The sequence below is a fragment of the Calidris pugnax genome, unplaced genomic scaffold (genome assembly GCF_001431845.1).
Source record: "Calidris pugnax isolate Ruff unplaced genomic scaffold, ASM143184v1 scaffold133, whole genome shotgun sequence".
Lineage (NCBI taxonomy): Eukaryota > Metazoa > Chordata > Aves > Charadriiformes > Scolopacidae > Calidris > Calidris pugnax.
In genome coordinates this window covers 8,851,389-8,871,620 of record NW_015090977.1, presented here as the reverse complement: position 1 = coordinate 8,871,620, position 20,232 = coordinate 8,851,389, and the positions used below count along the sequence as shown (strand labels likewise).

At 49.3% G+C, this 20,232-nt stretch overlaps 1 protein-coding gene across 4 annotated transcripts in view; it reads left to right on the top strand.

Moving 5' to 3' along the window:
• The window catches only part of CALN1 (calneuron 1), a 186,706-nt gene that overhangs the window by 40,214 nt on the left and 126,260 nt on the right, over positions 1 to 20,232 (top strand). For all 4 annotated transcript variants that reach the window (XM_014953358.1, XM_014953359.1, XM_014953360.1 and 1 more), the window contains one exon: positions 578 to 702. In XM_014953358.1, coding sequence (XP_014808844.1) covers positions 578 to 702 — 125 coding nt within the window. The remainder of the gene's footprint in view (positions 1 to 577; positions 703 to 20,232) is intronic.

The window sequence follows — 20,232 nt, the reverse complement described above, 5'->3', positions numbered from 1 at the left end:
TCGAATGTGAATTTTCCTCTTGCAGCGAGGGCCACCGAAGTCAGGAGCAGAGGCACCGGCACGACGTGTGTCTCGCCGGGCAGGGATGCTGTGGGCTGGGGGGCCACACCATCTCAGGGGCCTCGATGCTTCGGAGCAGGGTCTGAGAGCTGGTGTCCAGCCCCTTGCATGGCTTTGAAAGTCATGCTGCTGGATTCTGTGGCTTTTTAATTGCATGTCTATGCAGACCCCTGTGCACTGTATAATTATTATCGAATGGCAAATCTCTCAGCTGGGAGCAGCAGTATGAGTGCTAGAGACTCATGTTGTCCTGAGGCACCACTGTTCTGTCTCTGCTAACTCCTGCTCGGCGTAAAGAAGATTTTTTGTTTGCTTGCTTTTTTGTTTGTTTGTTTAGCTCCCAGACACTACATAAAATCTGCGACCCGTCAGTCGTGCGCCCATCTTCAACACGCATTCCCTGGTGTAGGACGCTTTGCTCCGGCGACTCTTTCAAGGCAGGCTGTTGTACTATTCAAATAGAACAAAGACAAATAATTAAAGTAGGCCTTCCTCTTCCTTTTTCTCTTGTGCCCAGGGAGAAGATGCCATTCCACCATGTAACAGCTGGCTTGTTGTACAAAGGCAACTACCTGAACCGCTCCCTCTCCGCCGGCAGCGACAGCGAGCAGCTCGCCAACATCTCCGTGGAGGAACTGGATGGTGAGCAACGTCCTTGCGGTTTTCCAAATTGGGCTGGGAAGAGGGAAAGGCTCGTTTTCACCTTAACTGTGGCGTTGTCAGGCAATAAACCGGAGGTGTTCTCCCCGTGAAGCGAGGAGCAAAAGGCAGGTCAGAAGTGAGAAGGCTCAGCAGATCAGGGACAAAGAAAAGGTCCCCGACCAAAGTTATGCTGAGAGCTTTAGACTGATTTTAGCCTCAGATTTTGTCTTTATGCCTGGAAATAAGGCAGCTTTTTGAAAGAGAAAGGCCGCTTTTTATGGGCAAAACTTTGCAAGAGAAAAAGTTAGGCTAATGTCTTTTTATAAAGATGTCTTTAGCCTTTCCTGGGAACCTGCGGAGCTGAGTCTGTCTTCCTAGCAAGTCTTCTCATTTGCTTTGTGGCTGTTCAAAAGTGGGATTTCTCTCTGTGTCTCAGTATAACAAGATGTGTGGAGGTGGCTTGTGGCTCAAGAGGCTTGAAAGAGCTTTAAAATTCCCTTTTCCAGGTCAGTGATTGGGAGCACAGACCAGCCTCAGGCTGGCAAAGGCTATCAGGAAGGTTGTCCACATCTGCTGTCTGTAGAATCCCATAATTTCCTCCCCAGAAAATGGTTGCTGCGAACCGCTTCTGCCCCACAGACGGCGTGTGAGGCCAGGTATACTCCCAGTCGGGTTTTCAGTGGGAAGATCTCTCTCGTAGGCAATTTGTGGCTCACCAGGGTAATTTCTAAGCAAAAGTTAATATTGTTGACAGCTGGTCTTCGAGGGCTGTGGAACAAGTTGAAGCTCTTGGTTTGCTTCCCAGTGGCCATTTGGTAAAAGCCATGATTATAATCAGTGGTCTTGATGGAGAACTTGATGAGGAAATGAGCAAGGGGTTGGTGCAAGGCGGAAAAGGTCCTTCCAGGACAGGTTGGAGGCATTTTGGCAAAACAGAAGGCCAACATTTCTGCTCACCCTCCTCCTTTTCACCTCTGGTTTGATAAATCAGACCTTAGTTTTCAAGCCTTTGCCAACTTGGAACCTTTGGATTTGGTTTTGCGAGCTTTACATTAACTTATCTTGAGTACACAGTGTTTTCTGAGTACTTGTAGCTGCTTCTTTTCTTTCCCAATGAATACGTGCTGAATGCACATAGATGCAATGTGAGAAATGACTTCCAGTGCAGCTTGGTTAAGACCCTGGGAACACAAGGACCACAGACGCATCTTCTGGGCTCTTCTGGGCTACAGGAGCTCTGCTTGAAGATTTAAGTTGTTGAGCAGATCTGAGCTGGCTTGGCATCCTGTAGATGACACATTACATTGCAAGGTAAAGCTTAGCTGTTGTCCCCATTCAGGATGCAGGATGACAGGGGTTGGCTGAGCAGTCAGGAGGACATGGGATGAGGTCTCGCAGTTTATTTCAAATGCAGAGAACAAGGGTATTTCTGCTATGCCTACCCTGATTAGAGCACTTCTGCTGTAACTGCCTTTGAGATTTGCAGACCATCAAGAGCTGATTCAAGTGGCATCAGGGCAGCAACCCGCTGTCGGGGCCACCCCGTTGCACGAGAGAGACTTGTCCTTGATTTGTCCCCCTGCTGTCTGCCTGGAAATGGTCTATAGCTGGACATGGGATGGGAGCCCTGTCTCCTTTCCAACATTCCCCTATCTCCCTGCTGTCAGCCCAAGCCACGTCAGGTGATCTCCAGGCTTCACCAGCCCTCTGGGCATCGCCTTCCCACCGGTGGCCCCGGGGTGGGAGCAGCTGCTGGGGGAGGCAGTGGGACACACAGCCAGATCCCCCTTCCCCAAGGAGAAACCAGCCCTCGAGAGGCTGCGGATCATCTCCGTTAATTAACGGCAAATGAAGTGATTTAGGTGTAGAGGAGCTGCCTTTTGAGAAGGCAGCAGCCGAGTCGCCGCTAATGCGAGTGCTGCATCCATTTAATGTGGTCGGTGCCCCATTATGACTGTGCTATTGAATTGGAGAGCAGCAGAGTTCATTCATCTCTGTTCACAAAGAGTATCCCCCTCGTTCTTCGGGAGAATGGTTAGAGCTCTTTAACTAATCATCCATTTATTCTCTGCCTGTTAAGCACAGGCTTCTTGTTAGAATTTAGTTATATTTTTTTTCTGACAGCCTTTTGCTTTACAAACACCTATTTTCGAGGGCTTTGTGTCTTTGCCATGAAGATATGCCCCAGTTCTTAGCCCAGCAGAGAAGAGCTCAACCTCAGGCCATTATTTTCCACCTGCAAACACAGAAGTGGTACCGGATTGATCCGTGTCTGCTGAAGCCAGAGCAGCATAAGAAGCTTGAGATACTTTTCTGCGTGCCAGCTGCCAGAATAGCTGGAAATTGTATGAAATATTGGGTCAGCAGTCAGTATCTTACTGTATTTTGTCATTAAGACTAGATCAGTGCTAGGGTGTGCTGGTAATTGGTGAAGGTACCACTGTTGACTGCCCAAACCCAAAACAGAAATAGTCTTTCTGCCTTGAAGCATAAACTATCTCAGGGTGAGTAACAAAATGTTCTTCCTTGAGAAGTTAATGTCAGTGTATGGGAGCTTTGTGGATATATCAAGCTGTGATAGCTCGGTGCCAATAACATATTTGCATTTAATCTTACAGGCTGGGAAAGCGATGCCAAATTCTCCTTGGTGTCTTTTTCAATGAGATTTTGGTCCCCAGGGAGTTCCAGCCTATTGAGAAATTCCAGTCACACATATTAAGTTATTAAAGGTTTGAAATCGGGGAAGTCGGTGGGAATTTTCTATAATGCTCCTCTGTGCTCAAGGCTCCAACAAGTACCTGATCCATCAGGTTTTTTCCAGCAGATTTTTTTTTTTTCCCCACGTTGAGCACTGCATGTCTCAACGCCGGTTCCTTCGGGAGGGATTTGTGCAGGTGTGGGCTCTGGGATGCTGCAGGGCTGGGAGGCGGCGTGTCCCCCCCTGCACGTCCCCGCAGCGAACGCCGACCAGCGCTCCGTGTTTGCGGCCTGCGGGCGGTGGATGACGGATAATAGGGAGGTCAGGAAATGAAAAATATTTCGAACTTCAAGTAACGCTAAGGGGGAAGGAGCCTGGGTTTTCGGATGAATGCATGGCGTGCTCAGGGTGCTGCTCTGCCTCTTCTCCGACCGGTTATTTTTCTCCCATGAAAACTTTTCCGACTTGCATCAGCCATCTGTCGACTTTAGCTCCGCTCTGTGTTTTTCCATCCTGCTTTAAATACTATGCTGGCAGCAAGGAAAGAGGCTGGAGAGATAGCGGGTCACTCTGCTGATGGCTTGTCTATTCCTAGCAGCGGTGTTTGCTATTTGCAGTTCTGTAGTAGCGTGAGGGTTTTTAGAAGCTGTCACCGTCACAAAGGGAATTAACTTGCAGAAAGCTATATTAGGCAATACTTAACTTTGTAACATCAAGTAAATGACAAAGTTGAAAGTGGCAGGCCATCCATAACCTGTCTCTTAGGGACTGCAAAGTACGGTGGGGTCTCGATGGATGTTATTGCCATATGCTTAGTGGTTTCTGGGCATGAGATTATAAATTAAGGCTGGAAGGAACTGTTTTACATACAGATTTTCTGGCTGTTGTTGGTTGACATAAAATTGTGGCAGAATTTGTGCATACTCTGTGGTTTCCACATCCCTTTAAAATCCAGCTTCTGTCTTCACATTACGAACCACTCGGAGTATTTTTAATAAAAAATGGTGGATGGAAATCATCATGTCAAGCTTGAGTCATCCACCTCCATAGGCACTATCTAAAGGGTATTGTCAGGAGGTAAAAACATTTCCATAGTAGGAATCTGACAAATATCACCTGAAGGGAGGCACATGCATTCTAAGTAGGCTTTGCAAAAAGTCCCTGTGAAATGCGTGCTAGTCAGTGCCTTGCAGAGAAAACCTTGCAAGTGTGAACCACAGCAGCAGCTATTTGTCCAGAAAGACATCACGATAAATCCTTACCTGACCCAGATTCCTTTGAAATCAGCAGTGTCCGTGCAGGAGGAAATGTTGCAGCGTGGCAGCAGGAGAGCTATTGGCGTCTGGTGCCTTAGACCAGGTACCCCTGCCCCAGGTGGGGTCTACGAGGTATCTACAAGGACTTTTTTTTTGGCTGAGATACATATATATATGTATATATCTAGGTTGTTATTTTTTTATGATTGTAGACGTCAACCTGGCCAGCTTGGTGCAGTCCTTATGGTTGAGATCCAGAGCGAAGATGCCGGTGCATGGTTTCACTTGCCTAAACCAGAGAAGCCAGCAGAGCAGCACATGAAATGGGGAGAAAGCTGCTGGCTGCAGGAGCTTGGGGTGCAGTAGACTTCAAGGCAGGGATCTGGGGACTTACCTCACCGGGGGACTTTTCTATCCTTAGAAATTATACACCACATTGCAGGACGTGCATTACCTGGTTTCTGCTTCTTCTCCCCAACCTCCCTTCTGCCACCTGTAGAAGCTCTTAACTGGGTCACTCTTTCCTGGGCTCCTGTGTAGAAGTCAACCAAGAGCGGCTTCAGCCTATACTGGGAAACAGCTCTTGAAATAATTTGAAGGGCATGGTTAAATGATGCCCCATATGGATTTTAAATTAACAGTTGTATCCCTCATGCCAATAGTGCAGGTGATGCCAAGTGGCTGAAGGTGTGTTTGGGCTGGAGCCGGTTCTGGAGTCCCAGCAGGACAACGGGGTGGTCAGTCCTGGGGCTGGTGGCATGCTGGGTCCCTGCTGGGGGGCAAAACCAGTTAAAATAGCTCCCCATCACAAACACAGCCATGCCATCCTAGCCCTGCCTCTGAAAAGAAGGCCAAAATCAGGGCTGTTTACCCTCTTATGCCCGTCTGATATGATGGTCCTCGGATATTGTAGGTCCTGGGAAGGGGGGGGACCGTGCTGCTGCAGCACCCTGTCACCATGCAGTCTCATTTAGGGGTTGTTATTTAGCAGAAACCCCGTGAGCCACGAGGACTGTGGCTGATCCAGGTCCTCGCTCACTCTTGCGTTATCAGAAGGGCTTGATAAACAGTCCCTGCCTTGCTGGAGAGTCGGGGCTGCTGCGCGACTCCTGGTATCTCTCCCCAGGTGTTGATTTTTCTCCAGATCTGCTTGTTTGCTAGCAGAGATTGTAATCCTGCTGACGGGCGCAGAAGGTAAAGGGGCAGGCAGGTTCCCTCCAGCCCCAGCAGCCAGCTGGCTGCGCCGTGTCGGCGGCTGAGGCTGATTATCTTTGGTGTCCCAGGTGAGATCAAACGGTGTTTTGGAGAAGCAATGTGCTCGCGGAGGGAAACCCAGGGGGGGAGAGGCATTAGTCACTTGACTGACTCATGTAGCAGCAACAGGCTGAGCCTGCTCTGCTCTGCTTTTTGTCCCTGGGAAGGAAACAAAAAAACCACTTGGAAAACGGGAAAGAGAAACAAGGAAGAAAGAGCATCCTGCTGGGGAGGAAGGAGTTGGGAGGGTATTCTCCTGGGACAGGAGACGGAGCAAGGGGAGTGTGGTGGGGTATGGCCCCGGAGCATCGCTCTGCCCCTGGATTTGTGCAGGGGTCTCCGAGTCCACGCTACGGCGTAAGCGCTCCAAGCAGCCTGTTAATTAAGTGGATGAGACTGTATAAAGCTCGTTTTCTCTTTTGCAGAGTTCTTTTTGAAGAGAGGTTTATCCACAGTGTCTCCACTGTGAGTGATCGTGGCTGGAAATGGAATAATTTATGTCTTATATTGGGCTTTAATAGTGTTTCGTGTCTCTGAATATAAAACTGCGGCATCACTGTGCAGATTATTCTGTGGACAGAAGCAGCTGTATCTCTCACTTTTGCTGAGCTCCTTCTGCTCGTTTTCCAGTTACGTATATTAATTACAGTGTGGGTTTCCTTGGGACTTGGCAGTTCCAGATATGAAGCAGCCTCCATTTAAAAATCATAAATTCTGGTGCAGTGTTAATATTCTGCAGGGTATTACTTTCTTGCAAGGTGCCCGTTTGCTCCAGATGGTCCATGTCTGGTGGAGATGCTGATGGAGACATTGCGGCTACCTGTCCCAGGGTGTGTGATGGCTTAGCCTTGAAGATCAGTGCTGGGTTTTCTCCAACACTAGGGATCCTCAGCAGGAAGAATCACAAAATCACGGAACAGGGAGAGTCTCTGAAGGTCCCTTCAGAGATCACCCAGTCCAACCCTCTGCTAGAGCAGGGTTACTCACAGCAGGTTGGACAGGTGGTCCAGGTGGGTTTGAACGTCTCCAGAGATGGAGACTCCACCACCTCTCTGGGCAGCCTCTTCCAGGGCTCTGCCACCCTCACAGCAAAGAAGTTTTTCCTCATGTTGAGATGGAATTTCCCATGTCCCAGTTTGTGCCCATTGCCCCTTGTCCTGTCACCAGGCACCACTGAGAAGAGTCTGGCCCCATCCTCTTGCCACCCGCCCTTTAGCTATTGCTCAGCATCCATGAGATCCCCTCTCAGTCTGCTCTTCTCCAGATGAACAGCCCCAGGTCCCTCAGCCTTTCCTCAGCACAGAGATGCTCCAGCCCCTTGATCATCTTTGTAGCCCTAAAAGACGGAAGGTGGAAGAAAGCTATGGATTGGGGGAAAAACTCCAGAACAGCAAGTATTTCCACCCTCCAATGCTTTACAACCCAATTCCTACGTAAGGCACCAGTGCTTTGGCAGGTTGATTACCCAGGGGGATAAACATTTTTCTGGGTGCAGCCTTGGGAAGGGCTTGCAGAGGGGCTTGTCCCCCTGTCCCACACCCCCTCTGCCATGGGGGCATGTGTCACCTGCACTCCCTGCCCCCAAAATACAAGAACAGGCTCCAGCATCATCTCTGAGGAAAGAGTCCTTACAGCGAGAGAGTATAAATAAACTGAGATCGGCTGCCAACAAATTAGAATTACAGGGACACCATCTGGACAACAATTAAAGAGATTGTTTGAACTCCAGCTATGCTGACATAGTTATAGGAACTGGCTGACGAGCAAGCGAGTTACTGGTGGTGGATATTCAGATATCCTTGGTCAGAGGCTTGAGGGTTTCTGGCTTATTGCAGTGGAGAAGAAGCCTCTTCAAGCTGGAAGAAGACGGTTTGAAGAGAGGGATGCAGACTGTGTCTTAGAATCATAGAATCATTAAGGTTGGAAAAAACCCTTGGGATCATTGAGTCCAACCATCTCCCCTACTCTACAAAGGTCCCCCCTACACCATATCCCCCAACACCACATCTAAATGACTCTTAAACACATCCAAGGATGGTGACTCAAGCCCCTCCCTGGGCAGCCTATTCCAATGCCCGACCACTCTTTCTGTGAAAAACTCTTTCATAAGGTTCAGTCTAAACCTACCCTGTTGAAGCCATTCCTTCTTGTTCTATCACTAATTACCTGGGAGAAGAGACCAGCACCAACCTCTCTACAATGTCCTTTCAAGCAGTTGTAGAGAGTGATGAGGTCTCCCCTCAGCCTCCTCTTCCTCATACTGAACAGTCCCAGCTCCTTCAATCGCTCTTCATATGATTTGTTCTCCAGGCCCTTCACCAGCTCCGTTGCCCTCCTCTGCCCCCACTCTAGCACCTCCAGATCTCTCTTGGATTGAGGTGCCAAAACTGGACCCAGCACTCCAGGTGTGGCCTCACCAGTGCTGAGTACAGGGGGACAATCACCTCCCTGCTTCTGCTGGCCACGCTATTTCTCATACAAGCCAGTCTTCATCTGGCTCCTTCCAAATCTGCTGGTTGTGTCTCACCTCGAGGTGCTGCCGAGGCCTCGGTGCTCCCTGACGTGCTGTGGATGGTGCCTGGAGGATGCTCCTCGCAGCCATCTCGGGCGCTGCGGGTTGTCCCACCAGCCGGGCTCTGGGCAGAGCCCGCTGAGAACTCGTTGCCTGCGTCGCCTCAGGCCACGGGAATGGAGCAAATTCAGATCAAGAGCTAAACACGTTTTAAAAGGCATTTAAATCTTGCTGTGACACGTTTATACAGATTTTAATACGGATTTTTAATTTTTTATGCAAGCTTCTAGGCTGGATCATTAATTTTACAAGTTCCTTCAGTCCCTTGGCTTAAAACCCTGACTTTAGCAAGTCAGTCCCATTCTAGCAAGTGTTGTGTGTTGGCTCGGGGGTCTCATCCTTACCTGCTGCCTCACTGCTCTGCAGACAGACTCCCTGGGCGGTGGGTTTTAGTGGTGGAGGATGGGGTCCAGGGTCGGGTCACTGCAGCCCAGACCCATAAGGATGTGACCCTGGGATGGGAAGCAAAGAAGACTAAATACTGCTGTCTCCCCTGTTTTCGAGATGAAGGCATAGGAGACCTGTGGATATGGTGGGGTTTTGTCCCAGTCCTAGCCAGGTGGCCACCTCCCAGCACAGCTTTTCTTGCTGGTCCAGCTCCGAGTGAGCTCATTTGGGATGCGATCAGTCTGTCCAGAGCATCTTCCCCTGCAAAGGGAGACACCAATTTCTGGCCCACGTCTGTGGCTTTTTGGTCTGAGCAGGACTGGCAGTGCCATGGGAACAGATTTTTGCCTGAAGCAGCCTGGGAACGTCTTCCCCACCCCAGAAATGGAGGTGATGGTGCTTCTTTTTTGAATTGGGTGGGAAGTGTCTCAGCCATCCGTCTCCTTCCCGAGCCACAGCAGGAAACCTCAGCATCTGAGGTTCAGAGCATTCTTCCTGCTCTGAGGAAGCCACAGCAGCTCTGGAGAGTCAAGCAGTTGGTCCCCAGCTGAAAAATTACCCTGACAAACCATTTCTTATTTAACTGCAGACAGAGGCAAGAGCCCAGAATCTGGCCTGGGTTTCAGCTGCCTTAGACATCCCCTCCGTGGTGCTGAGTGCCAAGCAAATGACTCAGTATTTATTGCATTTCCTGGGGCCTCCTTATCGATGCTGGGCTCGGAGGCTGAGGCATGGCTTGAAAAAGGCTGGGACAAGCTGCCATTGGAGCGAGTTGGAAGATGAATGGCTCAGCATGCTGGAGAATCCCAGCAGCAGGGACCTGAGCGATGGTGCGGATGGTGGTGAAGAGCAGGAGCAGGATGGACCTGAGGGTCTGGTGAGCACTGCCAGGTTCCTGGTCATACAGACAGTGTCTTATAGTTACTCAGCATTAGGTTTTGCAGGTCCCTCCTTTAATTACCATGATTTTAAATACTTAAGGATTTGGAGGTTATTGTGGTGCTCTGCATGCTGTGCATCTGCCCCTTTTGTGGTCCTGATGCTGTGGACTCACAGGTGCTCCTCCAGGTTCTGGAGATTGGTATTTTAGCCAGGCTTTGTTAGTTCACTGTGTCTTTCAGTGCGTCAGCTTCAATCAAGTCATAGCAAACCATAAGTAAACCTGAATCAATTGCAGCCACCTCACCAAAGTGCAAACATCTGCAAAAAGCCTCTGTTCTGCACTGCAGCTACAGGCTCTCTGTAGAGGAATGCTCAGAAATAGGTTTGCCCCCTACATAATGAGGTTTAGGAGTCCGATGTACATCTGGAGAAGCAGGAGACCAGATATATCTGTTTGTAGTTCTTCACTGGGAGGTTTTGGGCATCGCTGATGTTTCTGTGCCTCAGTTTACCGAGCGGCAGTGACACTTGTGAAGGGGGAGGACAGCAACGCGTCCGCCACTGCTCAGGGTGACACAGGACCCCTGAGTCAAGCATCATCTGTGGATCTTGCTCCCCACGAGCAACGGCTTGGCTTTGACTCCCCAGCCCCCGTGCCACTCTGTGGCTGTGGTCTCAGCCGAGCCTGTTGGTGACACAGGGATGGGGGGGGGGACCTGGCACAGAAGGATACTGCCTTGGCACAGCACTGCTGCTGCAGAAATGGCAGGGGGAAGAACTCAGTGATCCGGAGAGAGGGTTTCACCTGGCTCTTTGGAACGTCTTTTTTTGCAAATGCCATTCAATGCCCTGTGATGTCAAGGTTGGTGCTCCTGGCCTTGGTCTGGCTGTCGGGGCATCTACTGGGTGGTACCTGCAGCATCCCGGTCCCGCGGGGCTCCTGGGCAGCATCCATCCCCCCGGCAGCTCTTCCCCAGCCTGCTCTGTCCTGCCGTGCTGGCGGTGTGTCCTGTCCCTGTCCCCTTGCCCCCGCTTACGACAAAGTGCATTTATCTTCCCAAGGACGAGGCCAGTGGCTTGGCAGAGTGAGAAGTCACTCAGCGGGGTGCGAGTCCAGATGAGGGAGGGAGGCAGACAACAGTAATGCCAGTAATTAAACAAATAGACCTGTCTGTCCTCTCCCTTTGGCTGGAAATCTTTCTTTCCCAGTTTTCCTTGCTCGGTCGAGGGTTCTGAGATCATCTGAGATGAGAAATAGGTGCAAAGGCCGGGGTTATTGAATGTTCTCTGCAAAGATGCTCCCTCCCAGGATTTGTGCTGGGTGGTTCCCCCCAGTCGGAGCTGGGGAGAGCAGGAGGAGAAGGGGGATGGCAGCAGGAGCAGTCGGGAGGGAGCAGGGGGGGCAGAGGGCAGATTTTGGAGCCAGAGAGGAGGCAGGGGGCTGGGCAGCTGCATCCAGTGCAGGATCTGTTGTTCCCGGAGGGAAATGAGCTGGCAGCCAGTGCCATGAACAGCAGTTGTTGGCTTTCGCAGGACCCCATGGCCGCAGCCGCCAGCCAGATGGGGACAGGGGGACAGAGCAGGAGCCCAGCAGGGAAGCGCTGCTTTTTCCAGCTTGACTGGCTTTGGCGACATCAAAGAGGATCAGAGCAAACCCTTTGAAGTCAGACTTAGCTCCTGCCTGCCTGTGAAAACAAAGGGGTGCAAATCTCCCAGGGTGACCGTGATGCTCTGAGGAGGTGGGTGCTGTGCAGGACTGCAGTGAGGGTGGCTAGTGATGGTCGTGCAGGTACAGGGATGCTCCTGGGCAAGCTGGAGGGGCACAGCTAGAGCTCAGCCACCTTTGCTTCTCCTCTCTGATTTCAGGGATGTGCCCAGGAGCACAGGGCGTGCAGCAAAGCTCACCGGAGCCAGGCAGAGAGTAGTAGTTCATAAAATGCTTTGTGAGCCTTCGGTGCCAGAGCAGCCACTGCAGTGGATGGTGCACGGGCTGAAATCACTGCAGTTCCTAAGACTGACGCCAATCTGGCTCAGATTGTTCACTCTCCAAATGAAATCAGTTAAAACTATGGTTTTAAGGTCAGCCCAAGGTCCTGTACCTTCTGCATGGCTGGGTGATGCTGCTCCACACAGGGCTCAGCCAGGGGCTCTCTGGGAGCACCGTGGTGGGTTTGCGGAGGATGAGCTGAGCCAGGACTTCGCTGTCAGCCTTGGTCTCCAGTTCATCTCCACATCGAATGACTGTTGTGCCCCAGGTCCACCTTGGCAGCACATATTCTAAAATTGGAACGATGCAGAGAAGATTAGCATGGCCTCCACGCAACGATGACACGCAAATTTGTGAAGCGTTCCATATCTTTTGATGATCAGAGGGCTGGAGCCCCTCTGCTGGGAGGGGGGGCTGAGAGGGTTGGGGGGGTTCAGCCTGGAGAAGAGAAGGCTCCGGGGAGACCTTGTAGCCCCTTCAAGTCCCTAAAGGGGACCTACAGGAGAGATGGGGAGGGACTCCTGATGAGGGAGGGGAGCCAGAGGAGGAGGAATAATGTTTTTAAACTGTAAGAGGGGAGATTTAGATTAGATTTTAGGAAGAAATTATTTGCTGTGAGGGTGGTGAGAGCCTGGCCCAGGTTGCCCAGAGGAGCTGTGGCTGCCCCATCCCTGGAGGGGTTCAAGGCCAGGCTGGATGGGGCTTGGAGCAACCTGGTCTGGTGGGAGGTGTCCCTGCCCAGGGCAGGGGGTGGAAATGGATGGTCTTTAAGGGCCCTTCCCACCTGAACCATTCTATGATTCTATGAGAGGAGTGAAAGAGAGGGACCACGATGGTGCTGGTGGGACAGGCAGTAGGACCCGTGAGAACATCGTATGAAGCAACTCATAATGAGTTGTGACATGAGATTGAGGACCTTGGTGTCCTCAGGGACCCAGTACACCAAGTCCTGGCACCATTCAGTAGAGAGAAGAGTAGGTGGGGCCAGACCATGGAGTCTGGATGGGTCTGACAGGTAGTGAGGTGCTCAGTTCCATGACATGTCCTGCCCAGAGCTGAGGGGTTGCAGGCAGCGCTTCAGCCCTTTGCAGCAACAACCACGAAACAAGTAAGAGCAAGAAAAACAACTTTCAGAAACATTAGCATTTGGAATTTTCAATCTTTAGTTCTGCAGAACTGCACAAAGTCTTTCATAAAATGTTTCCTTTATTTTGATAAGAATTCTACAAAAAAAAATATATGGAAAAATCTAAAGCGTCAGTAGTGAAAGATATTTGTCTCTCATGTTCTTGAATGCACAACATTAAGATGTCATTTAAGAAAAGTCCCTCTTTCTAAATAAGCCATTAGAACACAAGCCTATTAGCAACATGTGGAATGAGGCAGTATTTTGTATTTTAGGATTATTCTTTTGGGCAATTTCTATTTAATTTGCTAGGAAACACAAATCTCATTACTTTTCTTTCTACTAAATCTAATCCAGCGCATGAGATTTTGTGAATAGGTTTGGATGGGGGGGGAAGAAATATGGCTGTGTAACTGATTGTAATTGCTATTACTTCCTGAAGGTAAAAAAGATTTGAAGCGGGTTTTTTTTTTTTCCTCTCAGCAATTCTTCATGTTTGCACATAAGGAGCAAATTGAGCTTTGCAGGGACACAGTAATTTCTGCCTTTGAAATGTGAAACTGTGTTTGCCAATGTGTCTGATGGATGAAATGTCCATCACGAGTACTTAAATGTAGCTTGTCACCGCTTTGTAAATTTGATTTCAGTGTTGCAGAAGGGGAAAATGAGAAAATAGAGCCAGAGTTGGAGGATATCGCTGAAATGACGTGCTCTTCTGTGTTGTCCCTCGGGGAGCTGGACGTGCCACAGGCTCAGGTTTCCCTCTGTAAAAGCCCCAGAGGTAGCCCTGTCCCTGGTCACAGAGGCTGTAGGAGCAGAGTCTGTACCTCTGGGACTGGCAATGAGACTAAACAGCCCTAGGACAGGCACTGCCTCCCGAACTCAGCTGAGCAAATATGGGATTTTTCAGTTCACCAGCAATTTAAAAAAAAAAAAAAAAAGAAAGAAAGAAAACAGTAGGGGGATCCATTTCAGTTTGAGACAAATCAGCACATTTTTATTTTTGCATTTTTTCCCCCATGAATCGGAAGCTGGGGAAGAAATCTCATCTGTTCCAAAACAAAGTGTTTCATTTAGAGTTTGAACTTTTTAACTTATTTCTGGTCTGAAAGGTGCGGCAAACTTGCGGATTTTGGCTCACCAAGTCAAAGGCTTCCATTAAAAGAGTTCAAACCAAAACATGTTATTTCAGCGGGAGCCGGGACACGCAGCTTGTGCAGCTGCTGCGAGCTGATGAGGTGTTTCAGAGAGGCCGAATCTGTGTTTTCGGTGAAAGTGCTTCGGGAGACAAATTGTCTTGTGATGTTTCTTCTCCAGCCAAGGTGACAGCAAGGTGCTGTGGTGGGGTGAGAAGGAGGTTTGGGCAGGGACCCTCAGCGATCCCTCCCATCCTGACCAAGGATCCCCAAAACTGGTGGCATCACGACTGAGTTACCTTCAGACCAGCAGCTTGATGTCCATGGGTGTCCATGGACTCCTTCAATGTAGCCACCTGGCACGTGGCCTCTTAAGTGTTTTAATTGCTTCGTTGCTGAGCTCCCACCAGCTGAGCCTGGTCTGCTGGCGAGCCCATGAGGAATGGGCGTTTCAGCCCAGCTTCTGAGCAGTAAAAATATACAAGGTTTGGTTTGGATTGAGATGCAAAAAGAAAGCACACTTTCCCCACCACCTCCCCATTTTGGGGCTGCTTAAGGGGTTAGGTAGCTAATGACTTCTTCAGAGTTCGTTCCAGTTGCCTTCCAGGCTCGTTTCTCGATAGCTTTATTTTGCTGTATTCCCCATCTTCTTTTTTTTTTTCTCTCTCTCTCATTTTTCACAATAAAAGGTGGAATATAGGAGCCGAGGAAATGGAAGCAAAGCACATAAAGAGGCTGGTTAAATAGAGGGCTCTGGAGGAGGTTCTGGCCTCAGGCTTTCCTGCTGTCCTGCACTAAGGTCCGGCATTCTCTGCCTTCCCTTTTTTTGCTCTGATAACAGCAAACGGGGGACGTGCTTTGGTTTTTGTAACTCTTATCGGTAAGGGTAAGGCTTATGTGTCCTTTTTGGGGGAGAAGGTCACGTAATAAAAATGCAGAAGGATATTGGATTAGACAAGCAGCCTCTCACTTTAAAAGCTGCTTATCGTTAGCTGTTCTGGGGTTTTTAGAGGGTTTCTTTTGAGCCGGTGGTTGGAGGAATTTTACTGCAGGTTAAGTTTACTGTCTTCTGTGTAAGGGTGCAGTGAGTCAAGGCTTTTGGCTGGATTATATGTGCCCCACGGACACCTTGTGCGTGTTGCTATGGCACAGCAGGAGTTTTGCTGTGGGAAAGTGCTGACTCTGTAAAGCACTGGGTGATGTCTCCAGTGGTGTTTATTTGCAATAACAGAAGCCTGAAGCTGCTCTTTTCAGGTATTTTGCTCAGTTATTGTGCCTTCTAACGCTTTCCAGGGTGCTTTGAAGCACACAACTTCAGGTTTGGAATTGCAGTGTTAAGTCTTAGCAAATAAGAAGCTCTTCTGGTAACTTGTTGACCTTGACAGCATGTGTTTATCCATCAGAACAATGTTTATAGCCAAACATTGCACATCCCTGAATTTTCCAATTCCTTGGCTGCATGGAGAAGCCGCCCATGGAATGTTTCTCGAGAGGCAGAAGGGTTGATGTCCTCCTCCCTGCCTAGCCAACAGGAGAGCTGCTTTCAGGTTGGAAAGGGACTTGTTTTCTTCAAAGTATAAACGTGCTTATTTTGCAAATGTGAAATTCTGATCCCATTGATACAAGGAACAAAATTCCCATCGACAGAGCTGGGCTTTCACTCTCTGTAGCTGAAGAAATCGGATAACTGACTAATCTCCTTAGGGCGTATTTCTCTTTCTAACAGAAAGCTTTTTAGTACCAACTCCTGGAGAAAGTTTCATCCTCGCAGCCTGAGTGTGCATCCCTAATTGAGTGCTAAAAGACCAGACATCACGTCTCATCATAGGGTGCTTTCTGGGACATAGCCTTGTGTTTCCATCTGTGCGCATGAGCATGGGTAATACTGGCACCCCTTGTCTACTGGCTGGCAAGGAAATGTCAGCTCTTGATGGCACGAAACCAGTCCCATCCCAGTTTATAATGCACCTGAGCAAACCTGCCTGTGTGACTGGGCTGGCCCCAGGCTGGTGTGGGTGTTCAGGCTGAGAACTGATGATGGAGGAGAAAGAGGCTCTTTTGAACCATAGTCCTTTGGTAATCACCAGTATGATAATTCATGTGGTTCATTAGTAATCAACTTTCTGCATTCCCGTTTACCTCTTCCAGCACTTGTTCATGAGGCCTCTGAGGCTCTGATGGGATGGGAGCAAAACAAATTAAAAGAATGGACTAAGAAGAGAAACTCTGAGGCAGGAGGGTTATGAGCCTGTCTGGTTTAGCTCTAAAAGGGATTAAACAAATCGGTTTGATGCCAGCTTTGACATTTTCTTCCCACCCACGCAGAGAGACACTTGCCATGTCTCCATCGTGTCCTCAGCTCTGCATTGGCTGATGGTGGTTTCAGACTCTCCGTGACCTTGGTGGGAGCAGGACTGGCTCTGGCCATCCAGAGGACTAACACAGACCTTATCCAAAAGGTGGGGAGAAACACTGGTGTGGTTCACTGCTGTGGGCAGGGGCCACAGTTCATTCCCTCACCTGGAGAGCTCATTGAGACTTCTCTAACCCCTGATCTTCTGTCGTCCATGGGGACAGATGGGCATTTCCAAAGGATGACCCTTGGGAGCTACCAGGGAGCAAGTCAGCTTCTGTAGCTCGTTACAGTAGCTATTAAGGGACCCTGAGCTTCAACTTAAGTTTGATGCTGTGTGGGAAAATGCTGGACAGCTGTGACAAGCTTTTATGGATGTCGGCTCAGGGACGTGTGTAGGAATCTTCAAGCCATAAATACTTGGTGAGTGCTGCAGTGACTTTTTAATTTTAGTGGGAAAACCAGAATGTGGCAGCCAGAAAATGATACAAAAATAGTAGTAGTGCTTTTGGGAAGAGGAAATGATATTCCACTAAGAACAGCAACCCCAATTAAATGGGAGCCTTTAAAGAAGCGAATAGCTAATTACCTAGATAAGGATGAGGCAGATTCTCACACATGGAAAACAGATTTATTGGGGAACTTTTATCTATGTACATATGTCCAAGATGATGTATTTTCTTGCCACCAGCCCAAAATTGTCTGTGCTTTGTAAATATTGTGGTTGATGGCTGTAAAGATTTCCGATGAGATCAAGTTGGAAAAAGTCATATGGTCAACCACAGTTACCAGAATTGGAGACTTTCATTAACGGCTTGAGCAGCTGAGGAGGCTTTGAGGGCATGGCACATCACAGCCCTTGTTTTAAATAACCACTGGCACGTGAAGAGAAGGGAGCCCTCCCCCCGTGAGCCCCCACTGTGCTTGGTGGCCTGGAGTGACTCTGTTGGAAAAAAATACTTTTGAAACCAGGTTTGTGCTATGACTTGACACAATTGTGCAAGAGGGACAACACAACCATGTTCTAACTGGGGTGTGGGAAATGGCTCGTGGCTTTGCTGCTGTCACAATTTGGCCGTGACCGTGGTGTCTGTGTCTGTTTGCACTGCACAGGGTGGGCAGGGATGTCCCTCACCATCACAGGGCTCCCTGCACCCACAGCGGGCCCTTCCCTGCTGTCACCACTTCTAACAGGGATTTTCATCACTTTTTCACATCTCCAAATCACTTATGTTCTGACATTAATAAGAATAGCAAAGAGTTTTGGGAAAGTAGTTTTGGCATGTACTGTATTTAATTTGCACAAACTTTCATGTGGAGTTTAATTTAGACTGATGAGAGAGGCAGTTTTATGAGTATAAAACTCCATTAATTACAGATCCTGTCTTAATTATAAATGGCTCTATTTTAAAGTGATTTTTACAACCAAAATTAAGACTTGGAGCAGTTCAATCAATACAAACATCAATTAGACCTGACTTTGTACTCCAATTAATTTATAAAGCTTCCCAATGAAGTGTAAAAAGTGTGCCACTTTGTACTCCTCTTTCTGCCACTCCCGGGCATCAGGAGGTCTCTGTGGTTTCATTAGCAGCCTCCTAATGATAAGTGTGGATGGAATAACAAAGCTCCCAATGGTCTGCTTTTTCCCAAATAAACCAACAGAGTTGACTGCTAAAATGGCCAAATCTGGCACAAGCGAAGGGGAAAACAGATATTCTTATGAGTGCTCAAATTGTTCATTTGCCTGTGGTCCAGTGAAGTCTGTGGTCCTGCTGTGGGAAGCCCTGTCCCACCAGACCATGGCTGCTCCGAGGAGCTCCAGGAGACCCCAGACTCGAGCACAGTCACTTGTCAGGAGTGTGAAGCTATTTGAGCCCTGCTCAGGTTCAGCATTATCATCCTGATTCTACAAGGCAGGTAGAGATATGGCACAGCTCCTTTCTCTGAACCGTCTCTTCAGCAGCTTTGCCCACTTGGAGAACCTGGTGTTGAAGTTGCTGACTCTGGGGACACGTGTCCTTTACAACCCTGGTCAGGAGCTGCGGGTCCAGCCCAACCGAGGAGTTAGGGTCTGCTCCTGGAGACATAGTTACCTGAATCCCTGCTGGCATCTTCAGTCCATGCTGCAGATGGTGGTGAGCTCACCTAGAGTAAGAGTGTGTGAAACAAGCTTTTTCTCAGCACTGGAGGGTGAGATGAAAGGACCTGAGGACTCCTATGGGGAGTCCAAGCATTAACAGATGAAGTAAAATACCTTTTTGCTTCTAACCTGAGCGCAGGTCACCTACAGGCTGCTGGGAAATAGTAAATCTCATTTGGGCGTCCTCCTCCCTTCAGCAGAAGGATGCCATTCACCTGGGTGCAGATGCCACGTGCAAGGTCTTAGAAGAGTTAAATCTTTAATGCAGGACTTAGGAAGCCTTGGAGCATTCTGTGAGCTTTGGACAGGTTGCAGGTGTCTTCTCCCACGGCTCCTCGGGGTGGAGACTCTGCCTTCCCACCCAGTGGTACAGCAGGTACCCCCCGAGACCCCAGCCCTCTGGGACCTGCAGTGAAACGAACCAGAAATGGTAATTTGACCGTGCTTCAGGTCATGTAGGAAGCGGGGAAGGGATGGAGCTGGGTGTTAGCGTGGGGTTTACTTAATTTCTGGTGAAACGGGGTGTTTTAGTAAAGCCAGGCCCTGGGCTGTGTAACTGTTTGAAGCTGGGAACCGAAAAGCAAGCGACCGGCGGGCAAACAACGCGAAAACCTGCTCTGAATTACCATAGGCTTTTCTGTTGTTTTAAACCCTTTCAAGCAGAGCCATTTGTACTGGAGCAAATTCTCCCAAGATATTTTTAGACGATATGAGCAGAAAAATATTACTCCATAGCAAGCTGTTTACAAATCTGCTAACCTTGTTTAGTGCTAGTAAAACTCTCGGCTCGGTGTGCTGCGGAGCACGCTAATTACTTGACAGAAATTACGCAACTGTGTCTTTCCGAAGTGATATACATTGGCTCGGCCCTGCAGCTGGGCCCGTGTACAGCATTTTATATAATTAAGTGTGAATGTTTCTGCAGCTTTTCCATTAAAACGGGGAGAGCGAGGCAGGAAAGAGGCAGACCCTGCCAATTACCGGCTGCTCTCCGTCCTTTCCTCATTTCTGTAATGGGGCCATTCTGCAAATGGCGAGTCCAGCCGTTCATCGGCTGATTTGGGCAGCATCGGAGGCACCACTGGCCAAGCTGCTGCTCCCACCTCCACGGGAGGGTGGTGGGAAGGATCTGGTGGGTTCCCACTGGAGATGGCCAAGGTGGACGCTGCTGCTGGCCCATCGTGTGGGTCTAGTTTAGGAGTCCAAGACTCTCGGTCGCTCCCTGAGCCTTGGCTGGCCATGGGTAGAGATAAGAGCCATTCTCCATCACATCATGGATGCGTAAATGCATGTAGCGGGGTGGTATTCAGATGCTATGGTAATAGGGTGTGTGAATACACTCATATGGACTTCTGTGGATGGGAGACCTCAGTCCCTCCGAGAGGACCTCACTTGCCTGTCCCTCTCATGGGTGTTGGGCACAGGGGTGTGACCAAGATCCTAGCCCTGGTGACCCGCTCACGGTGAGCTTAGGGAAGGTCCTTTTCCTGTGAGAGCTGCTTCCAGTACTGCTGGTGACTGCAGTGAGGCAGTGTGAGATTTCAACCTTGAATATTTGGGGCCTTGGTTTTGAGGGCCTGGAGGGCCTCTTTATTTTCTTCTACTCAAAAGGGCTCAGCAACAGACAGGTGATCTTCTAAAGGGCTCGGTGGACGCCCAGTGTTTCTGATGACTACTGAGAATGGTTGAATAGGCCAAACTGGAAGGACAGATTAGACGAAGGAGGTTTTTGAGAG